Source organism: Oreochromis aureus, linkage group 3, assembly GCF_013358895.1.
Source record: "Oreochromis aureus strain Israel breed Guangdong linkage group 3, ZZ_aureus, whole genome shotgun sequence".
Lineage (NCBI taxonomy): Eukaryota > Metazoa > Chordata > Actinopteri > Cichliformes > Cichlidae > Oreochromis > Oreochromis aureus.
Genome location: NC_052944.1, coordinates 58960482 through 58984195, shown reverse-complemented (window position 1 = coordinate 58984195; position 23714 = coordinate 58960482). Strand labels below are relative to the sequence as shown.

The 23714-nt window shown below is 42.1% G+C and overlaps 1 protein-coding gene and 2 long non-coding RNA genes across 3 annotated transcripts; all 3 read left to right on the top strand.

Annotated features, from left to right (window-relative positions):
- Nucleotides 1-1123: 1123 nt before the first annotated feature.
- LOC120433981 (Fc receptor-like A) lies at nt 1124-11669 on the top strand. The gene is made up of 7 exons (XM_039601308.1): nt 1124-1139; nt 3663-3754; nt 5950-6068; nt 6701-6774; nt 6854-7099; nt 10702-10875; nt 10991-11669. The coding sequence occupies exons 1-7, from the start codon at nt 1124-1126 to the stop codon at nt 11092-11094; spliced, it is 825 nt and encodes a 274-aa protein (XP_039457242.1). The 3' UTR covers nt 11095-11669.
- LOC120435877 lies at nt 9701-10437 on the top strand. The gene is made up of 3 exons (XR_005609988.1): nt 9701-9715; nt 10041-10301; nt 10381-10437. It is a non-coding gene; the product is annotated as an uncharacterized LOC120435877 (long non-coding RNA).
- A 9116-nt stretch (nt 11670-20785) lies between the features above and the next one.
- Nucleotides 20786-23480, top strand: LOC120435878. The gene is made up of 3 exons (XR_005609989.1): nt 20786-20844; nt 20920-21081; nt 21167-23480. It is a non-coding gene; the product is annotated as an uncharacterized LOC120435878 (long non-coding RNA).
- The last annotated feature ends 234 nt before the right edge of the window (nt 23481-23714 follow it).

Sequence of the window (23714 nt, the reverse complement as noted above, 5' to 3'; positions counted from 1 at the left end):
TTTCCTTTCCCCACTCCTCTTTTATTGAATGAGTAGAAGGTGTACTCATCTCCTGTAGTGAGTTATAAAATAATGAGATTCTCTTTTCGGACCCCCGACTATCACTAAGGCATCTATCCAAGGTGTCAGACGGCATGCTTTCAAACTGCGGCAGATGTGTGCGGATATAATTTCATAGTTGAAGATACCTAAAAAAAAATGGCTGTACAGTAGTCCAAATCTGTCTTTTAATGTTGAAATGACATGAAAGTATTGTTTGAATACAAGTCTTTTAATTTACGAATTCCCAATTCCTGCCACACATTAAAAGCTCCGTCCGCAAATGATGGAAGGAAAGAAGGGTTAGATGTTACAGGTATACACATTGATAGTGGTTTCAGTTTAAAGTGCTTAATTATTTGTTTCCCAATTTGCAAAGTGGTATGGATCACTGGGTTATAGTTATAGTATGCCCTTGTCAAGGGAAGAGAGGAGAGTAATATTCCACCAACACAGTAAGGAAGGCCATCCTCCCGTTCCATCTGCAGGCCATGGGGGAGTAACGCTGTATCATCCAGTAAGAGGGAAATTATTCGTAAATTTGATGCCCAGTAATAATGCATTATTACTGGGCATGTTAGGTAGTGCAAGTCCTACAAGGGATCCGTGTTTACAAAGATGTTCTTTCTTTATTCTATGTACTACTTTGTAGTTCCATATAAACGGCATAATAATGGCATCCAACTTTTTGAAGAAAGATTTTGGCAGAAAAATTGGGATATTTTGGACCAAGTAGAGATATTGTAGGAGAAAGAGCATCCTTATTGAGTTCACTCTTCCTATCAATGAGATAGGGAGTGTCCTCCAAAACTGAATGTTGTTTTTTAACTTCTCCAGTAGAGGGAGAAAGTTTTCTTTCACTAGGGAACTATATTTTCTTGTTATTGAGATGCCCAGATATGTAAATTTTTCATAAGTTATTTTAAATGGGAGAGATGCAACTCATTACTTTCCAGTTTGATGGGCAATACTTCACTTTTTCCCCAATTGATCCTGTAACCAGCAAAGGTGCCAAATTTGTCAATAATGGAGAGAATAACCCATAGAGCGATATAGTATTAGAGGTATATGCTGTGTCTTAACCATGTATATCAGGGCAAGTACAATTGTCTGTGCCAGGGGTTCCAGAGCAAGAGCGAACAGTAATGGACTAAGAACACTTTCCTTTCGTGTCCCTCTGCTGAGCTTAAACTGAGGGGATAGTGTTTGGTTTGTAAGGATTCTGGCTGTAGGGTTCTTATATAGTAATTTTATTCAGATAATAAAATCTTGTCCCAATTGAAATTTCTCTATAACAGCAAAGAGATAGGGCCACTCCACATGATCAAATGCCTTTTCGGCATCTAAGCTAAGTATAAGTAGATCCTGTTGCACCTTAGAGGAGTAAATTATATTAAATAGATGCCTAAGATTATTAAAAGAGATCTGGTATAAAGCCTGTTTGATCAGAATGTACCAGTTTATCTATTACCATACTGAGTCTACTCGCTAGTATTTTAGCCAGGATTTTTTTTTATCCGAATTTAATAAAGAGATGGGTCTATATGATCCCACTTCCTCCAAGACTTTACCTTTTTTGGAAGTACAGCAATAACTGCTTCATTCAATGTAGGTGCATATTGTATGCATGGCTGTACAATTTAAATAGATATGGAACAAGTTTGACCTTGAGCTGTTTGTAAAATTCATTCCCTAACCCATCTGGGCCGGGACTCTTACCATTTTTTTAATAAATTAGTAATTTGTAATTAGTAAATTAGTGGATTTAGTCATTTCTTCAGTTGTAATCTTGGCATTCAGGATCTTGCGATCCATCTGATCCAACGCAGGGAGGTCACACCTGTCTAGAAAGTCCTGCATATCTTTAGGCCCTGCAGTGGAATGAGAAGTATAGAGAGATTCATGAAACTGTCTAAAGTTATCATTAATGTCTTTATGTGATGTAACCAGGTTTCCATTGCGTGATCTAATTTTGTAAATCATTCTGCTATTTTCTAACTTCTTTAGCTGTCTAGCTAACAACTTATGTGGCTTATCCCCAAATTCAAAGTACTTCTGTCTTACAAAGGTGAACGCTCTATTAATGTTGCTGGATAGTATTTGATTTAGTTTATATTTTAATGCACAAATAGTGTTGTATTTAGGGAGCCCTTACATTGTTGGCGTCCAAATCATGTGTCATTTTTTCTAATTTTAACTGTTCTAGTTTATTATTTTTATTCTGTGAGGCCTGATATGATATTATGCACCTTCTAATATAGGCTTTAAACGTTTCTCATAATATATCAGGTGAGATTTCGGCATTATCGTTTATATCGAAAAATAATGAGCTCTGAGAGTTTATATACTGTTGAAAATTTTAGTCATTCAGTAGTTGTGGGTCAAATCTCCAGCTCCTATGTACTTTAGTGAAGTTACCAAGTGCAAAGGAGCAGGTGACAGGACAATGATCAGAAATAATAATATTGTGATAGGTTACATTACGAACAAGGGGGAGCATTTTTCCATCTAACAGAAAATAGTCAATCCTTGAATAAACGTTATGTGCATGTTATGTGAGTGTCTCTGCCTGATGGATTTAAAGTTTTCCACACATCACAAATATTCATATTGTCCATATATGTTTTAATAAAGCTGCTACCTTTACACAATGTGGGTTTTTTTTGGAGAGGGATTTATCTAAGTATGGGTCTAACACTACATTAAAATCACCTCCAATTATTAAATTACCATTAGGTATATCCGGAATCAAACTAAAAACCTTTCTATAAAACTCTAGATCATCATGGTTAGGCCCATAAATGTTCAGTAGAATAATCAGAATGGTGTGCAGCTCCCCGGTCACTAATACATATCTACCATTCTTATCAGCTATAGTGGAGGTATGCCTGAACGGGATATCTTTCTTAATTACTATAGCTACTCCTCTGGTTTTAGCAGAAAATGTTGAATAATACACCTGATGAATCCATCTACATCTAAGTTTATTATGAGCAGCATTTTTCAGATGAGTGTCCTGTAAAAAGATAATATCCACTTTAAGAGATTTCAAGTGTGATAACACCTTGCCTCTTTTAACAGGCTCATTTACACCTTTAACATTCCATGTACAAAAGGTCAGATCCACTTTCTTTTCATTTATATTTCCATTGTCTTGCATTTAAATAAGTTAAGGCTGCTTAAATCTACTACTCTCCATGCTTATGCAGTCAAGGTATGAGCCTCACCCCCCGCCCCCCTCCACATGTATAACCATAACAAAACAAACACATGAGCAGTGCATCCCCGCCCATGCAGTCCCAACTAAAAATAAAAACAAAAAGTGTGAAGTGATGCCGTAACAAAAACTAAGCTTTCCAAAATACTTTATCTCAAAACGTCCTCTATCCAACGTAGCTCCATAGAAAGTTGTAGTCTCTTTACATCAAAGTAAATAAATGTCACTGGGCCAGAGGCTGAGCTCTTTACAGCATAATGGAAGAAAAAAATGATTAGGCCCTAATAATGATATTTCAATTTATTGTACGTTGGTGTGGTCTGAGCAAACTGTCTCTATGGAATAAAGGCGACTGTTATTTGGATCGAGACCTCTATACATGTCTGCTTTCTGTCGTCCCTTTTAGGATCCAAATTTTTCTTGTACGTAGCGGCGGGCTTCTTTGGGATCCGTAAAGACAAGATCCGTACCGTTGTGTGTCACCCTGAGTTTGGCAGGGTATAGAGATTAAAAATGTGACGTCATTCCGGGGTAAAACCGCGAAGGATTGTGGGTACAAGAGGCAAGCGGTACTAGCGCACGCAGGCTTTCACATGAAAACAGTCACACAGCGATAAAAAGAAACACAAATAATGGCAAGAAGCTGTTGTAATATTAACTGCAATAGCCGGTCACATGACAGCCACGGGAAGCCGACAGGTAAAGAGATCGTTTTTTATCGGATTACGTCGTGGAAGAGAAATTGTTCAAGCCATGTTTCCAAAGTAACAAAGAGCCGACGGATGGCCTGGATTGCAGCTATTTGAAGACCAAATATAACGTTCCAGAACACTCCAGCTCATGTTAGTCTGCTCCAAGCATTTCCACAAAGGTAAGTCTTCTGTTGTAGTTATTACGTAATTTATCATAACATAATTGTTGATGTAGGTTACAAGTAAGTCTTATATTGATTTGAATTGAATTCGTTGCTATGCTGCTTTGTTCACTGTGGCTTTGGCTAATGTTTGTTGTGTTTTGTAGGAAAACCAGCCTACAAAATGCTGGAATGCGATCCAGACTGGGCCCCCTCTATCAACCTGGGTCATACCGAGTTTAAAGCTGCTACCACAGCCAGATTTGATCGGTTAAGAGAGAGAGAGCGATATCAAAACAGCCACGAAAAGTCCCGCATATATGTGCCCAAGTGTTGTATTGAAGCAATCAAGTGATGAATAACTGTTTTCCAGTGTGCTGTTTTGAAATGTTGTTTTTTTTGTTTTGTTGCATTGTTGATTTGTTTTTCACCGAAGCAGCTAATAAAGCATAATGGAATACAATTTTGCCTCTTTCTTGTAAGATTCTATAATAGGATGAAACAATAAAGCCAGTTATAAATAAAGACAATAAATTGAATGAATTATGAAACACTCATTTTATTTCTATTAGATCTGAAAATGTGGTGTAATGCTACAACGTGAAACAACAAATAGATGTGTTTGCCTGTACAGGAGATAAAGGAAAATAATTTAACAGCAGCTGTGAAATGGAATAGTCCAAATCACCAAAGTAAACTGGACCTGGGCTTGTTGCAGGGATCTGAAGTTAATAAACATCATGCACTCACACTTAGGACCATATAATTTTAAATATGTGCGTGATGAAAGTTGGGCAGCATGCTAACGTCCTTACTCCACTCTGTATGCTCGTATGGGTCTGACCCTTTCACTCCTTTGATTTTTTCCTCGTACTTTTTTTTTTTGCCTTTTCGTCAAGTCTGTCTTTGTACGGACCTGCAGTGTTCACCGTCGTTTTGTACATAACTGTTTTTGGGGCAAATAAAATGCAAGTAGGGATTAAAACCGCAGAATTAATGATTACCGGTGCTGGAAATACTAGCGCTTGGTGCAGTGTTTTGATTTTGTTGCCACGGGTACCCACAAAGCAATGCGCGAAAGTCACGTGGTCTGTCAATCTCTATAGAAGCCCATTTTTAACTCTGGGTTGGTCTCGGTGGGTCTTTCCATCACAGTTCTCAAAGCTGAAATGGCCTCATCATTTTCAGCCCTCGCAGAGTATCACAAATGTCCGCCTTCATTTGAGTTATTTTGGCATCCAAAGAAGCAATTGCAGACAACACTTGTTTATTGCCTTGTATGAACTCCTCATGTGCAGAGCTAGCGGGCGTGCTAGCTTTAGCGCCTTCATTTTCATCCGAGGCCTCACCAAGGTCCGTCGCTTCAGTCGCCACTTGCTTCAGGTTTGTCTTTTTTGGTGGCATTTCTGAAATGAGGAGTGCTCTCTTGACAACCACTGTATTGCTTTTTAAGAAAAAGATGAATTACTTTGATGATTATTGCAATTTCAACAAGTCAGGCACAGGATCCACTGACACACGCGTCTTCACCCTCTCATAGCCTACCCGGAAGTCCCTCCTTCTTTATATCTTAACATATACATCACATAAGAGATCAATAAACAGATATTTCACAATCTCCCGAGTCAATAGATCCCAGACTCTATTTACATATACATACATAATGAATGAGAATGTCAGCATAAAACAGCTCACAATGTGACTTCAGTCAGTGTAAAATGAGTCTAACAACAATGCAATGTATATGCCCCCCCCCCCTTTCTTCCTCACAGCTCGTCTGACTGTAAGTCCCAGCAGCTCTCAGCTCTTTGAAGGAGACTTTGTGTCTCTGAGCTGTGAGGAGGACGACAGCTCTGCTGGATGGACTCTGAGGAGAAACACAAGCAGAGAAACAAGGAGTCAGTGTGGAGCTGACTGGGGGAGCTCATCTGGTTCTTCCTGTAACATCAGCACTGACCCATGGTGATGGGTTTGTAGCTTAAACCTATTCGCTGGAACGTTCAAGACAATTTAACTACTCAGCAAAAGCAAGACATGAGTAGGCAAAGTTCTTTATGTTTCTTGTGCACGAGGAAGACAACTGGACAAACACCGTCCCTTCGCTGGACCCCAGTTGCTCTTGTCCGCTCCCTCGTAACACTGCTCTTTTATTGAGGTTACATGAATATGCATAGGTTCATTAACATATGACGTCTTACATAGGTATACACGTGAACAAAGAGTACTGTCTGTGTGTGCAAGTATGCGTGTGCGTGTGTGTGTGTGTGGGGGGGGTCAGAGTGTGACCCCATAAACAACTTCCCTTACCCTGCTGGTCTGGAAGTCCAGCAGTTCATCTAAACAAAAGGCACTTACACTAAAACAGACATAGATACGTTTATCCTACCATAAAACAATAAGATAAGGTACGACCTCTCCCATGCTCCCAGGATGTGGGTGTGAAAGCCAGAACACTCTGGAATGCACACAAAGTCTTTGCAGACTATTAAGGATCAAACCTCCACCAACATGACATTGATTATACAACTCTAAGCATATATGAGTAGATATTTCTAAGCATAAATGACAATCCAACAATACAAATCTAACACATGGGACAGTGGAGTTTACTGGTGTGAGTCCAGAGAGGGTCCCATCAGTAACATGGTTAACCTGACAGTCACTGGTAAGCTGAGTGTGTGGAGTTAGTGTTGATGAAGCTGTGTGTAAATGGATGAAATGCTGTAGTTTGTCTCTGTGTTGAGGTGGATCAGTGATCCTGCAGAGTCCTGTCCTCCCTGTGATGGAGGGAGATGACGTCACTCTGCTCTGTAAAACAAAGACCACTCCCTCCAACCTCCCAGCTGCTTTCTATAAAGATGGCTCCCTCATCAGGAAGCAGCCTACAGGTCACATGACCATCCAGCATGTTTCCAGGTCTGATGAAGGCCTCTACAAGTGTGACATCAGCGGTCATGGAGAGTCTCCATCCACCTGGATCACTGTCACAGGTGAGGAGCTTCACTCTGATTTCACCTCTTATTTCATCCACATATTCACCTGAACAGGTGGGATTCTCTCTGCAGGTAAACTTACAGCCGCAGTGATCCCCGCCACCTCTTCACTACCCCCTGACTGCAGCTCTCTCCAGCTTGCGTTCAGAGTGGTCCTCCACCTGGTGGTGTTCAGTCCATACTTCATCTCCACTGACTTCATGATGTCTTTATATCGCCACAGAGCCAAAGGTAACACTCTGAATCATTTCCTCACCTGATATGCTGATGATGAACTCCTCTCCATCTCTGGTTCACATCTGATACTTTTTCGACTTTTAATTTTTGCAGGAAACAAACTTTGCATCTTGATCCCTCCCACTCATCCTGAGCATGGATTGGATGATGAGCATGATGATGTAACTACTGATGTCACCACAGAGCATCACTTCTGAAGCAAACTTCTGTTGTGTCTCTGTGAATCTCAATAACTTTGTCCTCTTCACCTCTGATGTTGAGATCATCTAAATAGATGGAGGAGGATATCCATCATTTACCACGTGTGTTACCAAAGCTCGGTACCTAAGGTATTCATCGAAGACTTTGGATTGTTTCTATATGAAACCTGTAGTGAAATGTGAGGAATACCTAAAACCGTTATAGATAGAGCCTGTTTTATTTTGGTATTTCCTGTTTTGTGATTGAATTCAGTCTACAACCTGGTTGGTCCATCTGCCTTTCACTCACAGACACTGACATGGTACTTAAATTGATGTCCAATAGAGGGCAAAGATAAGATCATGTGACAGAGTGGCTTCATGGATCACTTCTCATCTGTTCCTGACTGAGCACAAACCCTTGTGAGCCTTGAAGCTAAAAATAAAATGAAAAACAAAAAACAGATATTAAAAGCTTAAGATCTGCTGCCATCTACAAGTCATGCTGATTACAGCTTTCCTCTTAATCCATCACATGGGACTTTCCTTTCATTGTCTAACTCGTGTGATGGAGGATGCTATGTGGATGTTGTTGTAATAAAAGCATGTGTGTCTGTAAATGTCACTGTGTGTGTGTGTGTGTGTGTGTGTGTGTGTGTGTGTGTGTGTTTATACTGATCCGTGTGTGTAATGAGATTTTAAATGTGTAGAGGAATCAACAAAGTTAAATTAAGTAAGTATCCATGTTTTGTATTACCTCTGTGTTTTTAACCATTGTTATTTCAGATATAAAGATACCCATGTCACACTGTTTACTATGAACATGTCATGCTCCTGCATCATTTCCCCCAGTGTTTTGAATTTTCTTGTGTTTTTGTCATTTTGTATTATGATTTGTGTTGAAGTCCACTTTGTTAGTCTTGTGTTTGTTCTGTATTGCCGAGGTTGATCTGTTTAGCTTCTGATTATTAGATTCATTCTTGTGTCTTTGCTCTGTGTGTCTCTCTGTGTGTCTGTGTTTATATATGTTGTGTGAGTTCTTGTGTTTTGTTTCCCTCCTCGTGTTTCATTCTGTGTTGTCATGTTCATCCATGTTTCCCCAGTCTGTCATGTCTGTTCTCTCTCTCCCTCATGTTCCTTCATGTCCCCTCGCTTCCTCTCTGTATTTCCTCCACTCCTGTGTCTTGTTCCTTTGTTTCCTGCTTTATTGTGAAGGTCTCGTGTTTCCATGTTCGGTGTGTTTGGTTTTTGCTTCCCTGTGACGTCATGTTAATTTGTGTCAGCTGTTTCGCATGCATTCTCAATTCCCTTGTTATCCTTCTGTGTATATATGTCAGCGTCTTCTTCATACCACGCTGTGTGTCCTGTTAATAGTTTAGTTTGTAGATTTTCCAGTTTAGTTTTTGTATAAAATCGTGCCACCGACAAAGAAGAGTTTTGGTTTTCAAATCCTGTCTGTGAGTCTGCATTTGGGTGCAAGCCTGCCTAAACACACAGTTTATGGGGAGATAATGTGTGACTCTGTGTTTTCAGTGCAGTTACATTTACACAGGTCGCTGTATGCAGCACGTCTACTTCACACCTTCACAAATGTTAGGTTGTTTGCTTCCTGACCACAAGCCAGTGGGTGGGACAGAGAGAAGCACAAAACCAACCAAAGCTTTCTACCTTACAGTTAACGTGCAGTCAAGTACAAGAAGACACAGTTTGTTGAGCTTGATCTGCAATATTAGTGACTAAATCCATGCATTTACTTAAAATTTAATTGTCAAAAAAACAGTTCGGAGAGTCAGTGAAGACATCATACAGGTACTGATGTTGCATTCAGGGTCTACTGTCAGTCGTAGATATTGTTGCTTTTCATCCTTTCTTCATGTTCAGTTGAAACTTTTAAGGAAGCAGAGAAATAAACACAGGAAGTTTTTCACACGTTTTTTTCTAATCACAAGTCTGAAACCCAGAGACAGAGAAAGAGGAAGAGGAGGGATTTACTCAGTGTGACCATGAACTGATGTCAGTGTTGGTCTGATATCATTGAGCAACAGGATGGAGGAAACGTCTCTGCTGTGTCTGCTCTGTAAGTTCACTCTGTGTTTTTCATGCCTCTGCTGTCTTGTTGAATGTGAAACTCTGAACTAACCTGAGATTAATTTCTCTTTAGTTCTGATCTCACTGCTGAGCTGCACCACAAACCAAGGTCAGTAACCTTCTTCTGTCACACTGTAAACCTGACTCACTTCCAGGAGACTGTGGGACACATTAATTAAAAACATGGTGCAGCCAACTGCAGACAGACTCCTCCTCATTCACGTCCATAATAACTCACTCTTTCTGACGGTTTAAAGGATTTCAGGTTTTATGTCTTTCAAACACATGTAACTCAGAATTTGTTTTGAATAATATCCATTTTATTAAGTATTCAGCAGCTGATGTGAGGAAATCAACAGCTGTGAAAAAAATCTGGATACTGAAAAATTTGAATAATATTGAATAATATATATAATATATCTTCTTCCTCACAGCTCGTCTGACTGTGAGTCCCAGCAGCTCTCAGTTCTTTAAAGGAGACTTTGTGTCTCTGAGCTGTGAGGAGGACGACAGCTCTGCTGGATGGACTCTGAGGAGAAACACAAGCAAACAACAGAGGACTCAGTGTGGAGATGTGTGGGGAGAAGGTGCTGGTTCTTCATGTAACATCACTGTTTTCCCATTGGACAGTGGAGTTTACTGGTGTGAGTCCAGAGAGGGTCCCATCAGTAACATGGTTAACCTGACAGTCACTGGTAAGCTGAGTGTGTGGAGTTAGTGTTGATGAAGCTGTGTGTAAATGGATGAAATGCTGTAGTTTGTCTCTGTGTTGAGGTGGATCAGTGATCCTGCAGAGTCCTGTCCTCCCTGTGATGGAGGGAGATGACATCACTCTGCTCTGTAAAACAAAGACCACTCCCTCCAACCTCCCAGCTGCTTTCTATAAAGATGGCTCCCTCATCAGGAAGCAGCCTACAGGTCACATGACCATCCAGCATGTTTCCAGGTCTGATGAAGGCCTCTACAAGTGTGACATCAGCGGTCATGGAGAGTCTCCATCCAGCTGGATCACTGTCACAGGTGAGGAGCTTCACTCTGATGTCACCTCTTATTTCATCCGCATATTCACCTGAACAGGTGGGATTCTCTCTGCAGAAAAACTTACAACCACACCTCCACCTACCACTACAACTATTCCCACCGCTCCAGAGCTGACCGCTGACTCCTCACTACAGCTTGCATTCAGAATAGTCCTCCACCTGGTGGTGTTCTGTCCATATATCATCTCCACTCTCCTCATGATGTCTTTATATCAATGCAGAGCCAAAGGTAACACTCTGAATCATTCACTGATAAATTAAAATGCTGATGATTAAATCCTGTCTCTTCATGAATAAACAGCCCATAGATATTCTATATTTGTTTTTTGTTTTTGTTTTTTCAGGAAATGACATCAGTGAGTTAACCAAGCCCACTCTGCCTGACCAGGGATTGGATAATGAGCATGATGATGTAATCACTGATGTCACCACAGAGTATCACTTCTGAATCAGAGCTTTGTTGTGTCTCTTTGAGTCTCACTAACTTTGTCCTCTCCATCTCTGATGTGGAGATTATTTCAATAAATGGACTCTGATGATCATCTCTGGATATTTTTATATAGAAAAACAGCAAAAATTCCTGCTCAGAGGAGGAGATCATCATGTACTGTGTGTGTGTGCATCACTGCAGCTCTGTCACTGAAAGAAGTTTTCAGCTTATTTTTAGATGAAAGACATTTTCAGGTCAAATATCAGAGAAAAAGGCAAAGTCATGCTACTTCCTGTTTAATTTTGGTATTTTATGTTTCCACATCCTACCTGATCCCCTCACTGGAGTAGCTGGTGTCCTGGTGGTTCTGACTGGAATTAAATCTACGTGTCACTCACAGATACTGTCATAGTGTTTTGGTGCCTGATGAACTGTAAACACATGATCACATGACTCAGACTGAACTCATGCAGTCTTTGTCTTTTCACCTCTTCCTGAATCAACATAAACTGTGAATTTTTCAGTGAGCCTAGAAAGTGTTCTTGTTGGTGCTTTTGTTATTAAAGCCACATCCTGTGAAACATCTGAAACTGCTCCAGTTGTTCGTGTCCCTCTTTAGTACCTGTGGGTACAGGTCATTTGGTTTTAGCTGTGATGGCCCCCTGCCCTCTTTGCCCCAACTCTTTTTGTCATAGCCTCATATGAAATGAGAGATCCTGGGTCTGGATCCCAGGTGAGCCCTCACATTGTCACAGCCTGGTTCATAAGACCCACAGTATGAAAGATCGACTGATTTTGGATCATTTAGGTTGTAGCTTCAATTATTTCACAGCAGTGTTTCTTTGTTTTTTGTTGTTTTTGTTGTCATAAGTGATCATATGTGTGCAACAGGGTGGAGCACGCATTAGCTGCAACATGCTACATCCATAGAAATATGAGTGGAAGTACAAATCAAATCAAAGCAGGACTGAAATCCTAATTTTTACTGTTCACGACTGTCAGACATTTCTAAGTAGGTCAGGGTCAATGTTTCTATCTGCTGTATGTTCTTTAAGCAGGACCACCATATGTAAATCACATTTGATTTGATAACAAATTATTTGTTATCAAGTCACTGATTAATGAACATTTTATTTCACATATAAAGAGACCCATGTCACACCATTTCTTTTAAACATTATTCTGAGATAATGGCTGACTGTGCCTGTGTTTTCACTGCAGTTATATTTACACAGCTCAGCTTGTGTGATGTGGTTTCTGTGCAACACATTCAGTTGGATTTCACTGAGATTAGAGTTCTGACTTGGAGAGTAAACACTTAGAGGATTTACAAAAAGTCTGTTAGTGTGAGAGCAGAAGTGATCAGCTCGGCTTCTCTGCGTCTCAGAACAGAGGACGCCATCATCTATCTGCTCAATCGTGTCTACACCCACCTGGACCAGCTGGCGAGCACTGTGAGGGTCATATTTTTTTTTGACTTCCAGTGCTTTCAACACCATCAGGCCGACCCTCCTGGGTGATAAGCTCACAGCGATGCAGGTGGCTGCTTCTCTGGTGTCCTGGATTGTTGATTACCTAACAGGAAGACCACAATACAAAATACACTCTTCTTATACTACCGACACTTTATTCACTTTTAGCCAGTTATTTATTCACCTTTCAGTCACTTTAACTTTAAAACTGTAATTTTAAAAGTGTATATACTGTATAGTCTGTGTATTTATTATTTGTCCTTCAACGTTGTCTGTTGCTCGCTCCTTGGGGATACATAAAGGATTCTGAATATGTGTGTCTCCCACAGTGTGTGTCTGACAAGTTAATCAGCAACACAGGAACACCACAAAGAACTGTTCCCCTTCACCTTCCACAGACTTCAGCCACTGCACAGAGACCTGCCATCTTCAGAAGTTTTCTGCAGTGGTTGGATGCATCAGCAGGGATGATGAGACAGAGTACCGGGCTGTGGTCGACTCCTTTGTCACGTGGTGTGAGCAGAATCATCTGCAGCTCAACGTGGCAAAGACCAATGAACTGATCATGGACTTCAGGAAGACCAGGAAACACTTGACCCCTGTTTCAATCCAGGGGGTCAATGTTGACATTGTGGAGGACTATAAATACCTTGGAGTACACATTGACAATAAACTGGACTGGGCTAAAAACACCACAGCACTTTACAGAAAGGGCCAGAGTCGTCTCTATTTTTTTGAGGCGACTGAGGTCCTTCAACATCTGCCAGAAAATGCTCAGGATTTTCTATGAGTCTGTTGTGGTCAGTACGATCCTCTATGCTGTGGCATGCTGGGGGAGCAGGCTGAGGGTCGCAGATGCCAACAGACTCAATAAACTGATCCGTAAGGCCAGTAGTGTTGTTGTCACGATGAGTTGTCAAGTCAAGTCCAAAACAAAAAGGGCACAGGAGCACAGAACAGTCCCAAACAGAATAGGCGTCAAGACATCAAAACACCTAGATCCGGAGGCCGACGACACAAAAGCCCATCACACAGCAGTTCAGGTGGCCGGCCGCGCAGACGACAGCGATGAAGAACCCGCTCAGGGGGCCGCCCTCTCCGGCGATGACGTCCAGCTGGAGGCCTGGAAAGCGGCTGGCAGAGGCGAGGTGGAAAAGGACGAGCTGGAACTGAAGACGGTGTGGCAAGTGCAGGACCAGACGAGGCTGAAGCAGACGAAGGCAAAGGCGAAGTCACGGAGGCTGGACCAGGCGTGGATGAAGAGACGGCGGCGGAACCTGACGGCGGCGATGCTGCAGGCGGCGAGACGGCTGCGGAACCTGACGGCGGCGGCGATGATGCTGCAGGCGGCGATGATGCTGCAGGCGGTGGAACAGGTAGTGGCTGAACGGTCTTCCCAGAACCATCAGCAAACGTGAGGATGTGCTGGCTGGGTCCTCCAGGACCCTCAGCTAACGAGGCAGGATGCTGGCTGGACTCACCCGAACCCCCAGCAGACGAAACCTCAGGCTGGACGGGCTCCTCGGGCCCTCCAGCTGGAGCAGATGCAGGACCAGAGGCCATTGGGACCCCGGCCTGCATAGGTAGCTGAATCGGTGCTTGCACTAATTGCTGAGTTACCGGCTGGGCGGTTGACTGAAACAGAAGTTGTAGTGGTGGTCGTGATGATGTCGTGCTGGGTGTGGTGATGGTTGTTGAACTTGCAACAGAGCGGGTAACCGACTCTCAGCAACTCTTCTCCGGGGAATAGAGACGGGTACTGGGCCTGGCCGAACATCAGCCATCCCCACCTGAAGAACAGATACAGGTCCAGGGAAGAGCTGTGTTCTGGCTGCCTTACCCCTGGGGGCCGGTGTGGGTGCAGGAGCTAGCTGGACCGCCGCTGCTCCCACCTGAGGAGCTGAAACGGGTGCAGGAGTCAGCGGGGTCTCAGTTGCCCCCACCCAGGGAACCAGAACAGGCACAGGCAACGACCGGGCGCCCGCCATCCCCACCCAAGGAGCAGATACGGGTGCAGGGATGAACGGAGCCATAGTCTGCCTGGGAACTGGAACAGGATGCGGAGAGCGGAGCTGTAACAGTCACAGGGAAAACCAGGTTTATGGTACCAGACATGGTTCTAGAAAACCGAGACTTAGGGCAGGCTGACCTTGGTAAAACTGCTACTCTTAAGTTGTCCAGGTTGACATTAGCAGTCTTAGAAAAGATGAGTTCAGGGGCAGTCACAGGTGCTGGAGAAATCATACAAGCAGTATCTGAATAACCTGGGTGTGAAGCAACATAAAACACAGTCTTACAAAACGCAGCCTGGGAAGTTGCCCACACAGTGTCCAGGGCTACTGGCTGAAAAGCATGGCACACAGAGTTGTACAGACATGATCGTGGAACCGAAACTTTAACTTGAGCAACCAACTCTGCAGTGTTCAAACCAAGCATTTTTGCCAGCTTGTTAACAACAGATGACACCTGGTTGGTCTTAACCTGGACAGTCACAGAACGCATAGTCTTGAGTTCACAATGAGCAACACAAACAGTCCTTGAATGAGCATACTCTGGGCTTGTGGAATTTAACTCAGGGGAGGTTATAGAAACATGAGGTTTATCACAGGCAGCCTCAGAATGAACTGGCTGGTGAGCCGCGTAACACATGGGTGAAGCAACACCAACAACAGTCTGATGAGGTGTAGCCTGAACAGCATAGATGGAATTTGGCTGAGAAATGGAATTGTCCCTGTTTAGTTTAGCAGTAGGAGAAATTGTCTTTTGAACAGCATTTTTAATGTCCTGAGTGAGCTTATGATTGTCCAAGTCAGAAAGTTCCATAACAGATTCACACATGTAATCTACATCTGAAAGCTCACTATTAATTAGTACTACCGAAGCCTTCCTTGTACTATTAACTGATCTACAAACAGGTGGCTCGGGATCAACATAACTTGGGTGAGAAGTGAAAACAAAAACCCCAGTCTTTTCAGAATGAAACCCCAAAACACCACTCTCAGTTACAGGACACAAAACTTCTTTTGAGTCTGAAATAAGGTCATCTGATTCCTGAATTTTCGCAAACTTGGAAGAAACAAAAGAGGGAAAATTAGAACGCTCAGAGTCTCGAAAGACAGCCTCAGAGTCAGCCATCTTGGGATCATCAGTTTCTATCTTTGCAGACCCTGAGTTAACAGTCAAAAAGTTAACTGACTCTGAATTCACTGGCTCAGAGCTAAAAATTCCCAGCGTGGAAGAAGCCGGGTGACAATTGTTCCGTTCACTCACCACGTCCAGCAGTTCAGAGCAGGAACTGGACTTGGGTTGCGGTGAGGGACGGCGACGACGAGAACGCCGCTTTCTCTTGGAAACGGGAGCGGCAGAGGAAACGGAAGGTGTCGGAAGAACGATGACCAGACCCTCATCCTCCGACCACATTCCTGCCAGGCATGAGGCAGGTGAAGGGTGGTCGGAACCAGACGTGAGGGAGGAAAGAGTCCGATGCTGCGACTGCAGTTGCTGTAGCGGGGCTATAGAAAGCTCCGTCCACTGCGGCGGCGTGAGAGGGCTTGCTCGCTGTGACTGAGGTGGTGTGGATGAGGAGATGAGGGTGACTTGGGCCAGCTCCCGGGCTTTGACCGCCTCCTTAGCCTGGGTCAGCGAACGGCTGAACTCCGAGGCAGTAGACAGCTGGCACAGTTGAGGATTTCTGTCAAATATGGTTTGTATTGCATTCAACCCGACTGAGAATGTCTGCAAATCTGAGGCGTGGCTAATGCGAGTCATCAGTCCGAGGATGCGAGCAAGGTCCACCTCTCTCTCGAGGTGAGCTGAGTCCGCTGGGTCCATGTTATGGTTGCGTCCTTCTGTCACGATGAGTTGTGTGGCTGTCAGTGGCTGGACCCACGTGCAGGACTCGGAGACAAAACATTAACTTAAACGGCAGCTTTATTTGCTGGTGAGACACACTTGGCGATATATAAACAATAACTTAAACTCACTAGACTGGAGATGCTAATGACTCTAACCTGAAGGTAAACAACAATGAATACACACACACCAAACGTGGAGGACGCAACAACTGGCAGGGAAAAACACAGGGCTTAAATACATACTGAGGTAATTAGGGAATGTGAAACAGGAGGAGAGCACGGCTGGGACTCATCAGACATCACAAGACAAGGGGAGGCAAAACTCAACACACTGACATAGTACACAGACTTTCATAGTAAAACAGGAAACTGAACAGAAGTAACACAGAACCACAACCTAAGAACTAGAACACAAGAAATGCCAAGGAACTAGGGAGCTAGGAATACTAGCGACAGAAATCAAAACACATCATGAAATCAAGGAAAACTAATACAAACAGAAAAACACTGAGTCCACAGACTCAGGACCGTAACAGTTGTGGGGATGGAGCTGGACTCCCTCAAGGTGGTGTCAGAGAGGCGGATGTTGTCCAAGATAAAGACAATGTTGGATAACACCTCCCACCCACTCCATGACATGCTGGTCAGTCACAGGAGCACGTTCAGTGAAAGACTGAGAGTACTGAAAAGCACCACTGAACGACACAGGAAATCATTCCTGCCTGTGGCCATCTCCCTGTACAACTCCTCCACCTGATACACTGTAAACAACCCTTTTTGCACATGCTCTTCTTTCTTATTCAGATATTAACTAGTAAGTGACTTATATGTGTATATATATATATATTGTATATATTGTGCTATTTTTTACTTCTTGTATTGTCTGTTTTTGTTACTGTTTGTACTGGAGCACTGTAACCCACAACATTTCCCCTACAGGGATCAATAAAGTATTCTGATTCACATCTTTAATGTTTCTTTCAGTCTGATGTTGTTCAGCCAAACATTTATTTACTATCTTTCTGACCACAAGTCAGTGATTGAAACAGAGAGGAGCTAAAGCCCACCTCCAACTCAGACCTCACAGTTGACCTACATTCAGCTACAGGAAGACACAGCTGGTTTCTAACAATCTGCAAAAGTTCTGAAAAAAATCATTGAATGTATTATTAATAATATATTAAATAGTTGAATTTTATTTTCTTTGTGTAAAAAGAGCTTCAAACACTCCTTACAGGAGGTCGGAGGGTCAATGAAAGCATCACACAGATGCTCATGTTGCCTTCAGGTCCTGATATCTGTTGCTGTTAATCGTTACTGTTTCAGTTTGAATCTTTAACACTTTATTTTTCCACTTTTTTCAGTCAAAGAATGAATGTTTCTCATAATGCTTGAGGGAGAGAAAGCCACAACACACAGTCAGTCACAGGCTGGAGGAGGAAGGTTTTACTAGATGTGACTGTGAACTTATCTCAGTGTTGGTCTGATTATCAGGAAGCAGCAGGTAGGAGGAAACATTATCTTTAGTTCTAGGAGACTGTGGGACACATTTATTATGGTTGCAAAGCCATTTCTAATGTTTTGAGATTCAGGTGAAGGACTTTTATTTTTTCAGTGTTTGTGTCAGCTTTTCACCCAGTGTTTAGTTGGGTCACATGTTTGTGGGTTTAACACTTGTATCCTCAGAGAAAAGCACACTGATGCTCTGACATGTAACAGTGCAGAAAGATGAAGAAAGACTCTTATCACATGTTAGCTGTCAGGGCTGCTGCTGCACTGTCAACAGTCATACCAGCAACAACCAGTAACGACTCATCACAGTCACAGGAGGCTGTGACTCTGAGAAGAAGAGGAGGAGGGAAAGCAGTCCCAATAAGGCTACGTCCACACTAATCCGATTTTGTTTGAAAATGCATCTTTTTCTCTCCATTTTGGCCTTCGTCCGTCCACACTGAGACGACGTTTTTGGTCAAGGAAGTGTGAGCTTTTTGAAAACGCAGATAAATTTGAAAACAGCGTTTTCACGTCGCAGTGCGGACTGGAAAAACGGAGGCTTTCGAAAATGATGACACATTTTAGTCATATGATGCAGTCGGAAGTGAGGCAGGTCAACTCCTCTTACGTTTCACACATGCGCAGTACTGGAACGTAGCGTTTTAAGTGTGGATGGAAATGACTGAAAACGATAGCATCGATGCAGAGCGTTTTTAGACAAAAACGCCGTTTTCAAATTTATCTGGATTAGTGTAGACATAGTCTAAGAGTGTAAGGAAGTGACAAAGATGTGAAATTAACAGTAAGATAATGAAGAGACATAACTAGAAAGGGAGAGATTCAAGTAAAATGAACAGCTACTTTGAACATGAGCCACTCTTAATGCCAGAGCTGATTTTATGTCCCAGTCATGTCTGTAGTTCGATTTCAGTGATGTTTGTCTGTAGCATGAATCTTCTTCACATGTTTGAATCCAACAGTCTTCCTCCTTCCTGCTCTGACTCTGCTTCATTATTTCCTTACAATCAGCTCACAGAGATGTTCCTGGCTCTGCTCTCTGATCACTTCATTAAACACCACAAACTCTAAACTAACCTGACACTCATTTCTCTTTAGTTCTGATCTCACTGCTGAGCCTCAACACAAACCAAGGTCAGTAACGTCATCATGTGACAGTCTGAAGTCATTAAAGCCATCAGTGTTACTACTGCAGCCAATGAGGAAGCAGGACCAGAATGTGTTCAAATTTATCGCTCAGATACTTCATGCATCTCTAATCTGACAGTTATGAAATATCAGTATGATAAGGATCATCTTCTTTCAGTTAATTCTCTTATTTGTTTGTTTGTACAGCTTTAAAAGACCAACCAAAGCTTGACAGATCACTAACTTTATGATGAACCTTCAACAAAGACTGTGTGAGTAGCAGTGTTAGTATAATGGATTACTTTACTTATTTACTGTAGAAAGTAACTAATTACACACAGAGATGTGCTGTGTTGCACAAAACCAACTAAAGTTTGCACAGTCAACTACAGGAAGACACAGTTTGTTTGGCTCAATCTGCGATATTATTAAATAAATCAATAATTACATTAATGCAGTCAATGTAATTATTTCAAAGAGCTGAGAAAACATCCATTAAAAGAGGTCGGAGAGTCAGTGAAGACATCATACAGGTACTGATGTTGCATTCAAGGTCAACTGTCAGTCGTGGATATTGTTGCTTTTCGTTCTTATTCAATATTCAGTTGAAACGTGTAAAACTTTGGTTTCAAGGAAGCAGAGAAATGAACACACAAAGCTTTTTCACACAAGGTTTTTTCTAACCAGAAGTCAAAGACCCAGAGACAGAGAAAGAGGAAGAGGAGGGTTTTACTCAGTGTGACCATGAACTGATCTCAGTGTTGGTCTGATATCATTGAGCAGCAGGATGGAGGAAACGTCTCTGCTGTGTCTGCTCTGTAAGTTCACTCTGTGTTTTTCATGCCTCTGCTGTCTTGTTGAATGTGAAACTCTGAACTAACCTGAGTTTAATTTCTCTTTAGTTCTGATCTCACTGCTGAGCTGCACCACAAACCAAGGTCAGTAACCTTCTTCTGTCACACTGTGAACCTGACTCACTCTTCCAGGAGACAGTGGGACACATTAATTAAGAACATGTCAGTGTTACTCTTGTTCAGCCTAAATGTTGTCATGCCTCATTTAGATCATACACACCAAAAATTGCTTGTTGGCAATTAGTCTAATACAAGAAACAACTGATTTATTGACCATACAATGACATCTGGTATGAGGACTTCAGTGGTTGTAAAAGACTGTACTGACACTGTAGTTCTATATGTTTTCTTCCTCACAGCTCGTCTGACTGTGAGTCCCAGCAGCTCTCAGTTCTTTAAAGGAGACTTTGTGTCTCTGAGCTGTGAGGAGGACGACAGCTCTGCTGGATGGACTCTGAGGAGAAACACAAGCAAAGGAAATACCAGTCAGTGTGGAGGTGGGTGGGGAACATCATTTAACTCTTCATGTGACATCAGTTACATCGTTGAACGAGACAGTGGAGTTTACTGGTGTGAGTGCAGAGAGGGTCCCATCAGTAACATGGTTAACCTGACAGTCACTGGTAAGCTGAGTGTGTGGAGTTAGTGTTGATGAAGCTGTGTGTAAATGGATGAAATGCTGTAGTTTGTCTCTGTGTTGAGGTGGATCAGTGATCCTGCAGAGTCCTGTCCTCCCTGTGATGGAGGGAGATGACGTCACTCTGCTCTGTAAAACAAAGACCACTCCCTCCAACCTCCCAGCTGCTTTCTATAAAGATGGCTCCCTCATCAGGAAGCAGCCTACAGGTCACATGACCATCCAGCATGTTTCCAGGTCTGATGAAGGCCTCTACAAGTGTGACATCAGCGGTCATGGAGAGTCTCCATCCAGCTGGATCACTGTCACAGGTGAGGAGCTTCACTCTGATTAAACCTCTTATTTCAGCCACATATTCACATGAACAGGTGGGATTCTCTCTGCAGAAAAACATACTACCACACCTCCACCCTCCTCTACACCACCTCTCACTCCATCAACTCCACGTCCTGACTTGTTATCACTTGTATTTATCCACCTGGTGGTGTTCTGTCCATACTTTATCTCCACTCTCCTCGTGGTGTCTTTATGTCGACAGTGAACTAAAGGTAACACTTTGAATCATTCTCCGATTAATCAACATGCTGAATTCTCTATACATTAACAGCTGAAACACATCTTAAATTTTTACAGGAAAAAACATTTGTGTGTCAATCCAGCCCACTCATCCTGATCAGGGACTTGATGAGCATTATGATGTCATTTGTGATGTCACCACAGAGTATCACTTCTGAATCAGAGCTCTGTTGTGTCTCTGTGAGTTACACTAACTTTGTAATCTCCATCTCTGATGTGGAGATTATTTAAATAAATGGACTCTGATGTTCATCTCTCAACAATTTTTCTGTAAATAACCAGCAAATATTCCTGCTCAGAGTAGAAGATCAATCATGTACTGTATGTGCACCACTGCAGCTCTGTCACTGAGTATTGTACAAACCATTAAATTTATTTCTTTTTCTGACCTGTCTTCCCAGTGTGATGTTTGTGCAATGTATGTATGCACCATTTGTGCTTAGGATGCTGCGCAACTCAAAGAATGAAGGAAAATTGCACTCCAAAATTTTGATTGTAAGATAATTACAAAAATCCTAGATTGAATAATCATTTGGCATCTATTATTCATCCTGACCAGACGGAGTTCATCCCTGGCAGACTTTCCTTTTTCAACGGCGATTACTCAATATAATCTATTCCGACTACAAAAATTATAAGGGAGCCTCTCTTTTGGCCCTGGATGCACATAAAGCTTTTGATCAGGTCAAGTGGCCCTACATGTTTGAGTCACTGCGCAGATTTGGATTTCGTGTATCTTTCATTTAGTAGGTGAAATTGATTTACACAGAACCAATGTGCTCCATCTTGACAAATAACAATCGGTCTGGTCCATTCCTTCTGCAGCGCTCGATGCAACAGAGCTGTCCACTATCCCCAGCACTCTTTGCCATCATGTTGGAGCCTCTCACTGTGGCCATAAGACAACATCCAGACATGAAGGGGCTCCTTGATCATATCTGTCGGTAAACTATCAGGATATACAATCAACTGGTCAAAGAGTGAGTTTATGCCTCTTTCCAATAATAGCTCGCCAGAATTTCTGCTGTAAGTTCCATTTAAGGTAGTTAGGAATCATCTAGCCTACCTTGGCCTGATCATACATAAAGATCCTAAATTATTATTTAAATTGAATTTCACTGAGTATGTGTCAGGGCTAAAGCAAAGCATTGAATATTAAATATTGGAAAACACTGACCTTGTCAATGTTTGGACGCATCAATTTAATCAAGATGATTTCTCTCCCCAAATTTTTATATTTGTGTCAAAATCTTCCCATTTATCCCATTCCCATTATCATACTGCTGGGATTAGGCAGGCTTGGGAGAATGAATCGGGGATGAAGGTGCCTGAATCTATGTGGAGTAAGTGTCTGTCTAAAATCCATTCTTGCTCCATAGACGCCAATTAATTCAATTTAAAATCCTTCACCGATTGCACTACTCTAACGTCAGACTGCACAAGATTTATCCTTCTATCTCCCCAATGTGTGGCAGGTGTAGATAGGCAGAAGGTATGTTGTTCCATGCCTTTTGGTTTTGTCCCTCATTAACAAACTTTTGGTTTAAAATATTTGACTGGTACTCCAGGGCATATATGAAACCTCTACAGCCTGAACCTGAACTTGTAATTTTTGGATGTTCTCCAGCGTCAGAGGTACTCCCGGTTACCGTGCAGCGGCCATTGGAACTAGGTTTGATTGCTGCCAAGAGGGAATGGAAGTCCCCCTCTCGCACTTCCTTTCAATTGTGGGTAACAGACATTATGTCCATAATACAAATGGAAAAGTTCAGCAAAGACTCAAAAGATTCTGTTCTGAATGTCTGGAACACCTTCTTGGAACACTTTGCAAGGACCAGATTGGACTGGACCCAGATTTGTAAACTCTCATCAACTCCAGCTTTTGGTACTCTATCCTGTGGTGTTTTGTGAAGTGCATGTTTGTCTGAATTCATTGTTTTTTCTGTAACACATCTGAGCCGGTTTGTTTTTGTTTTATATTTTTAAAATCTAAAATAAAGTTATCAAAAAAACAAAACAAAACATTGCATGTGTTGGAATTTATATTTTTTATATTGTCACTTGTGCTAAAATATATAGATATATAATCATTGCCTTTATGTGTCCTAATATGCCTGTCATTATGAAGAAAAAGCCAGACAGTCAGAGGATTTATTTTCAACCTTCTAATATTTCCTTTATCTGTGTCTGTGCTGACAAAATGTGATTTCTTTATTTAGAGTGCAGCTTAGTCCAGAGATGAGCTATGTTATACATTTGGAAAGCACCATGTTCTGTTCAGACTTCACACCTTTAAATGTGCATTTGAGATATGACCTATTGCAAGTTCATGTTTTTATAGTTTAGCAAGATGCTTATTTCTGCTTTTCTGCATACATCATACACACAGTTTAAGTTCATTGAAATGTTGTATGTCTATGTATAGTATGGCTGGAAACACACAGACACACACAGAGGACACTGATGTTGTTCAGATGTGCCTGCTTAAGAATGTCACGTGTATTTGTAATTGCATATTCACGAATGATTGCTTGCTGACAATAAAAAGGGCTGTAGCCAAGGAATCAGTTGGAGTTGCTTGGACAGGCGAGTGGCAGCACTGCTC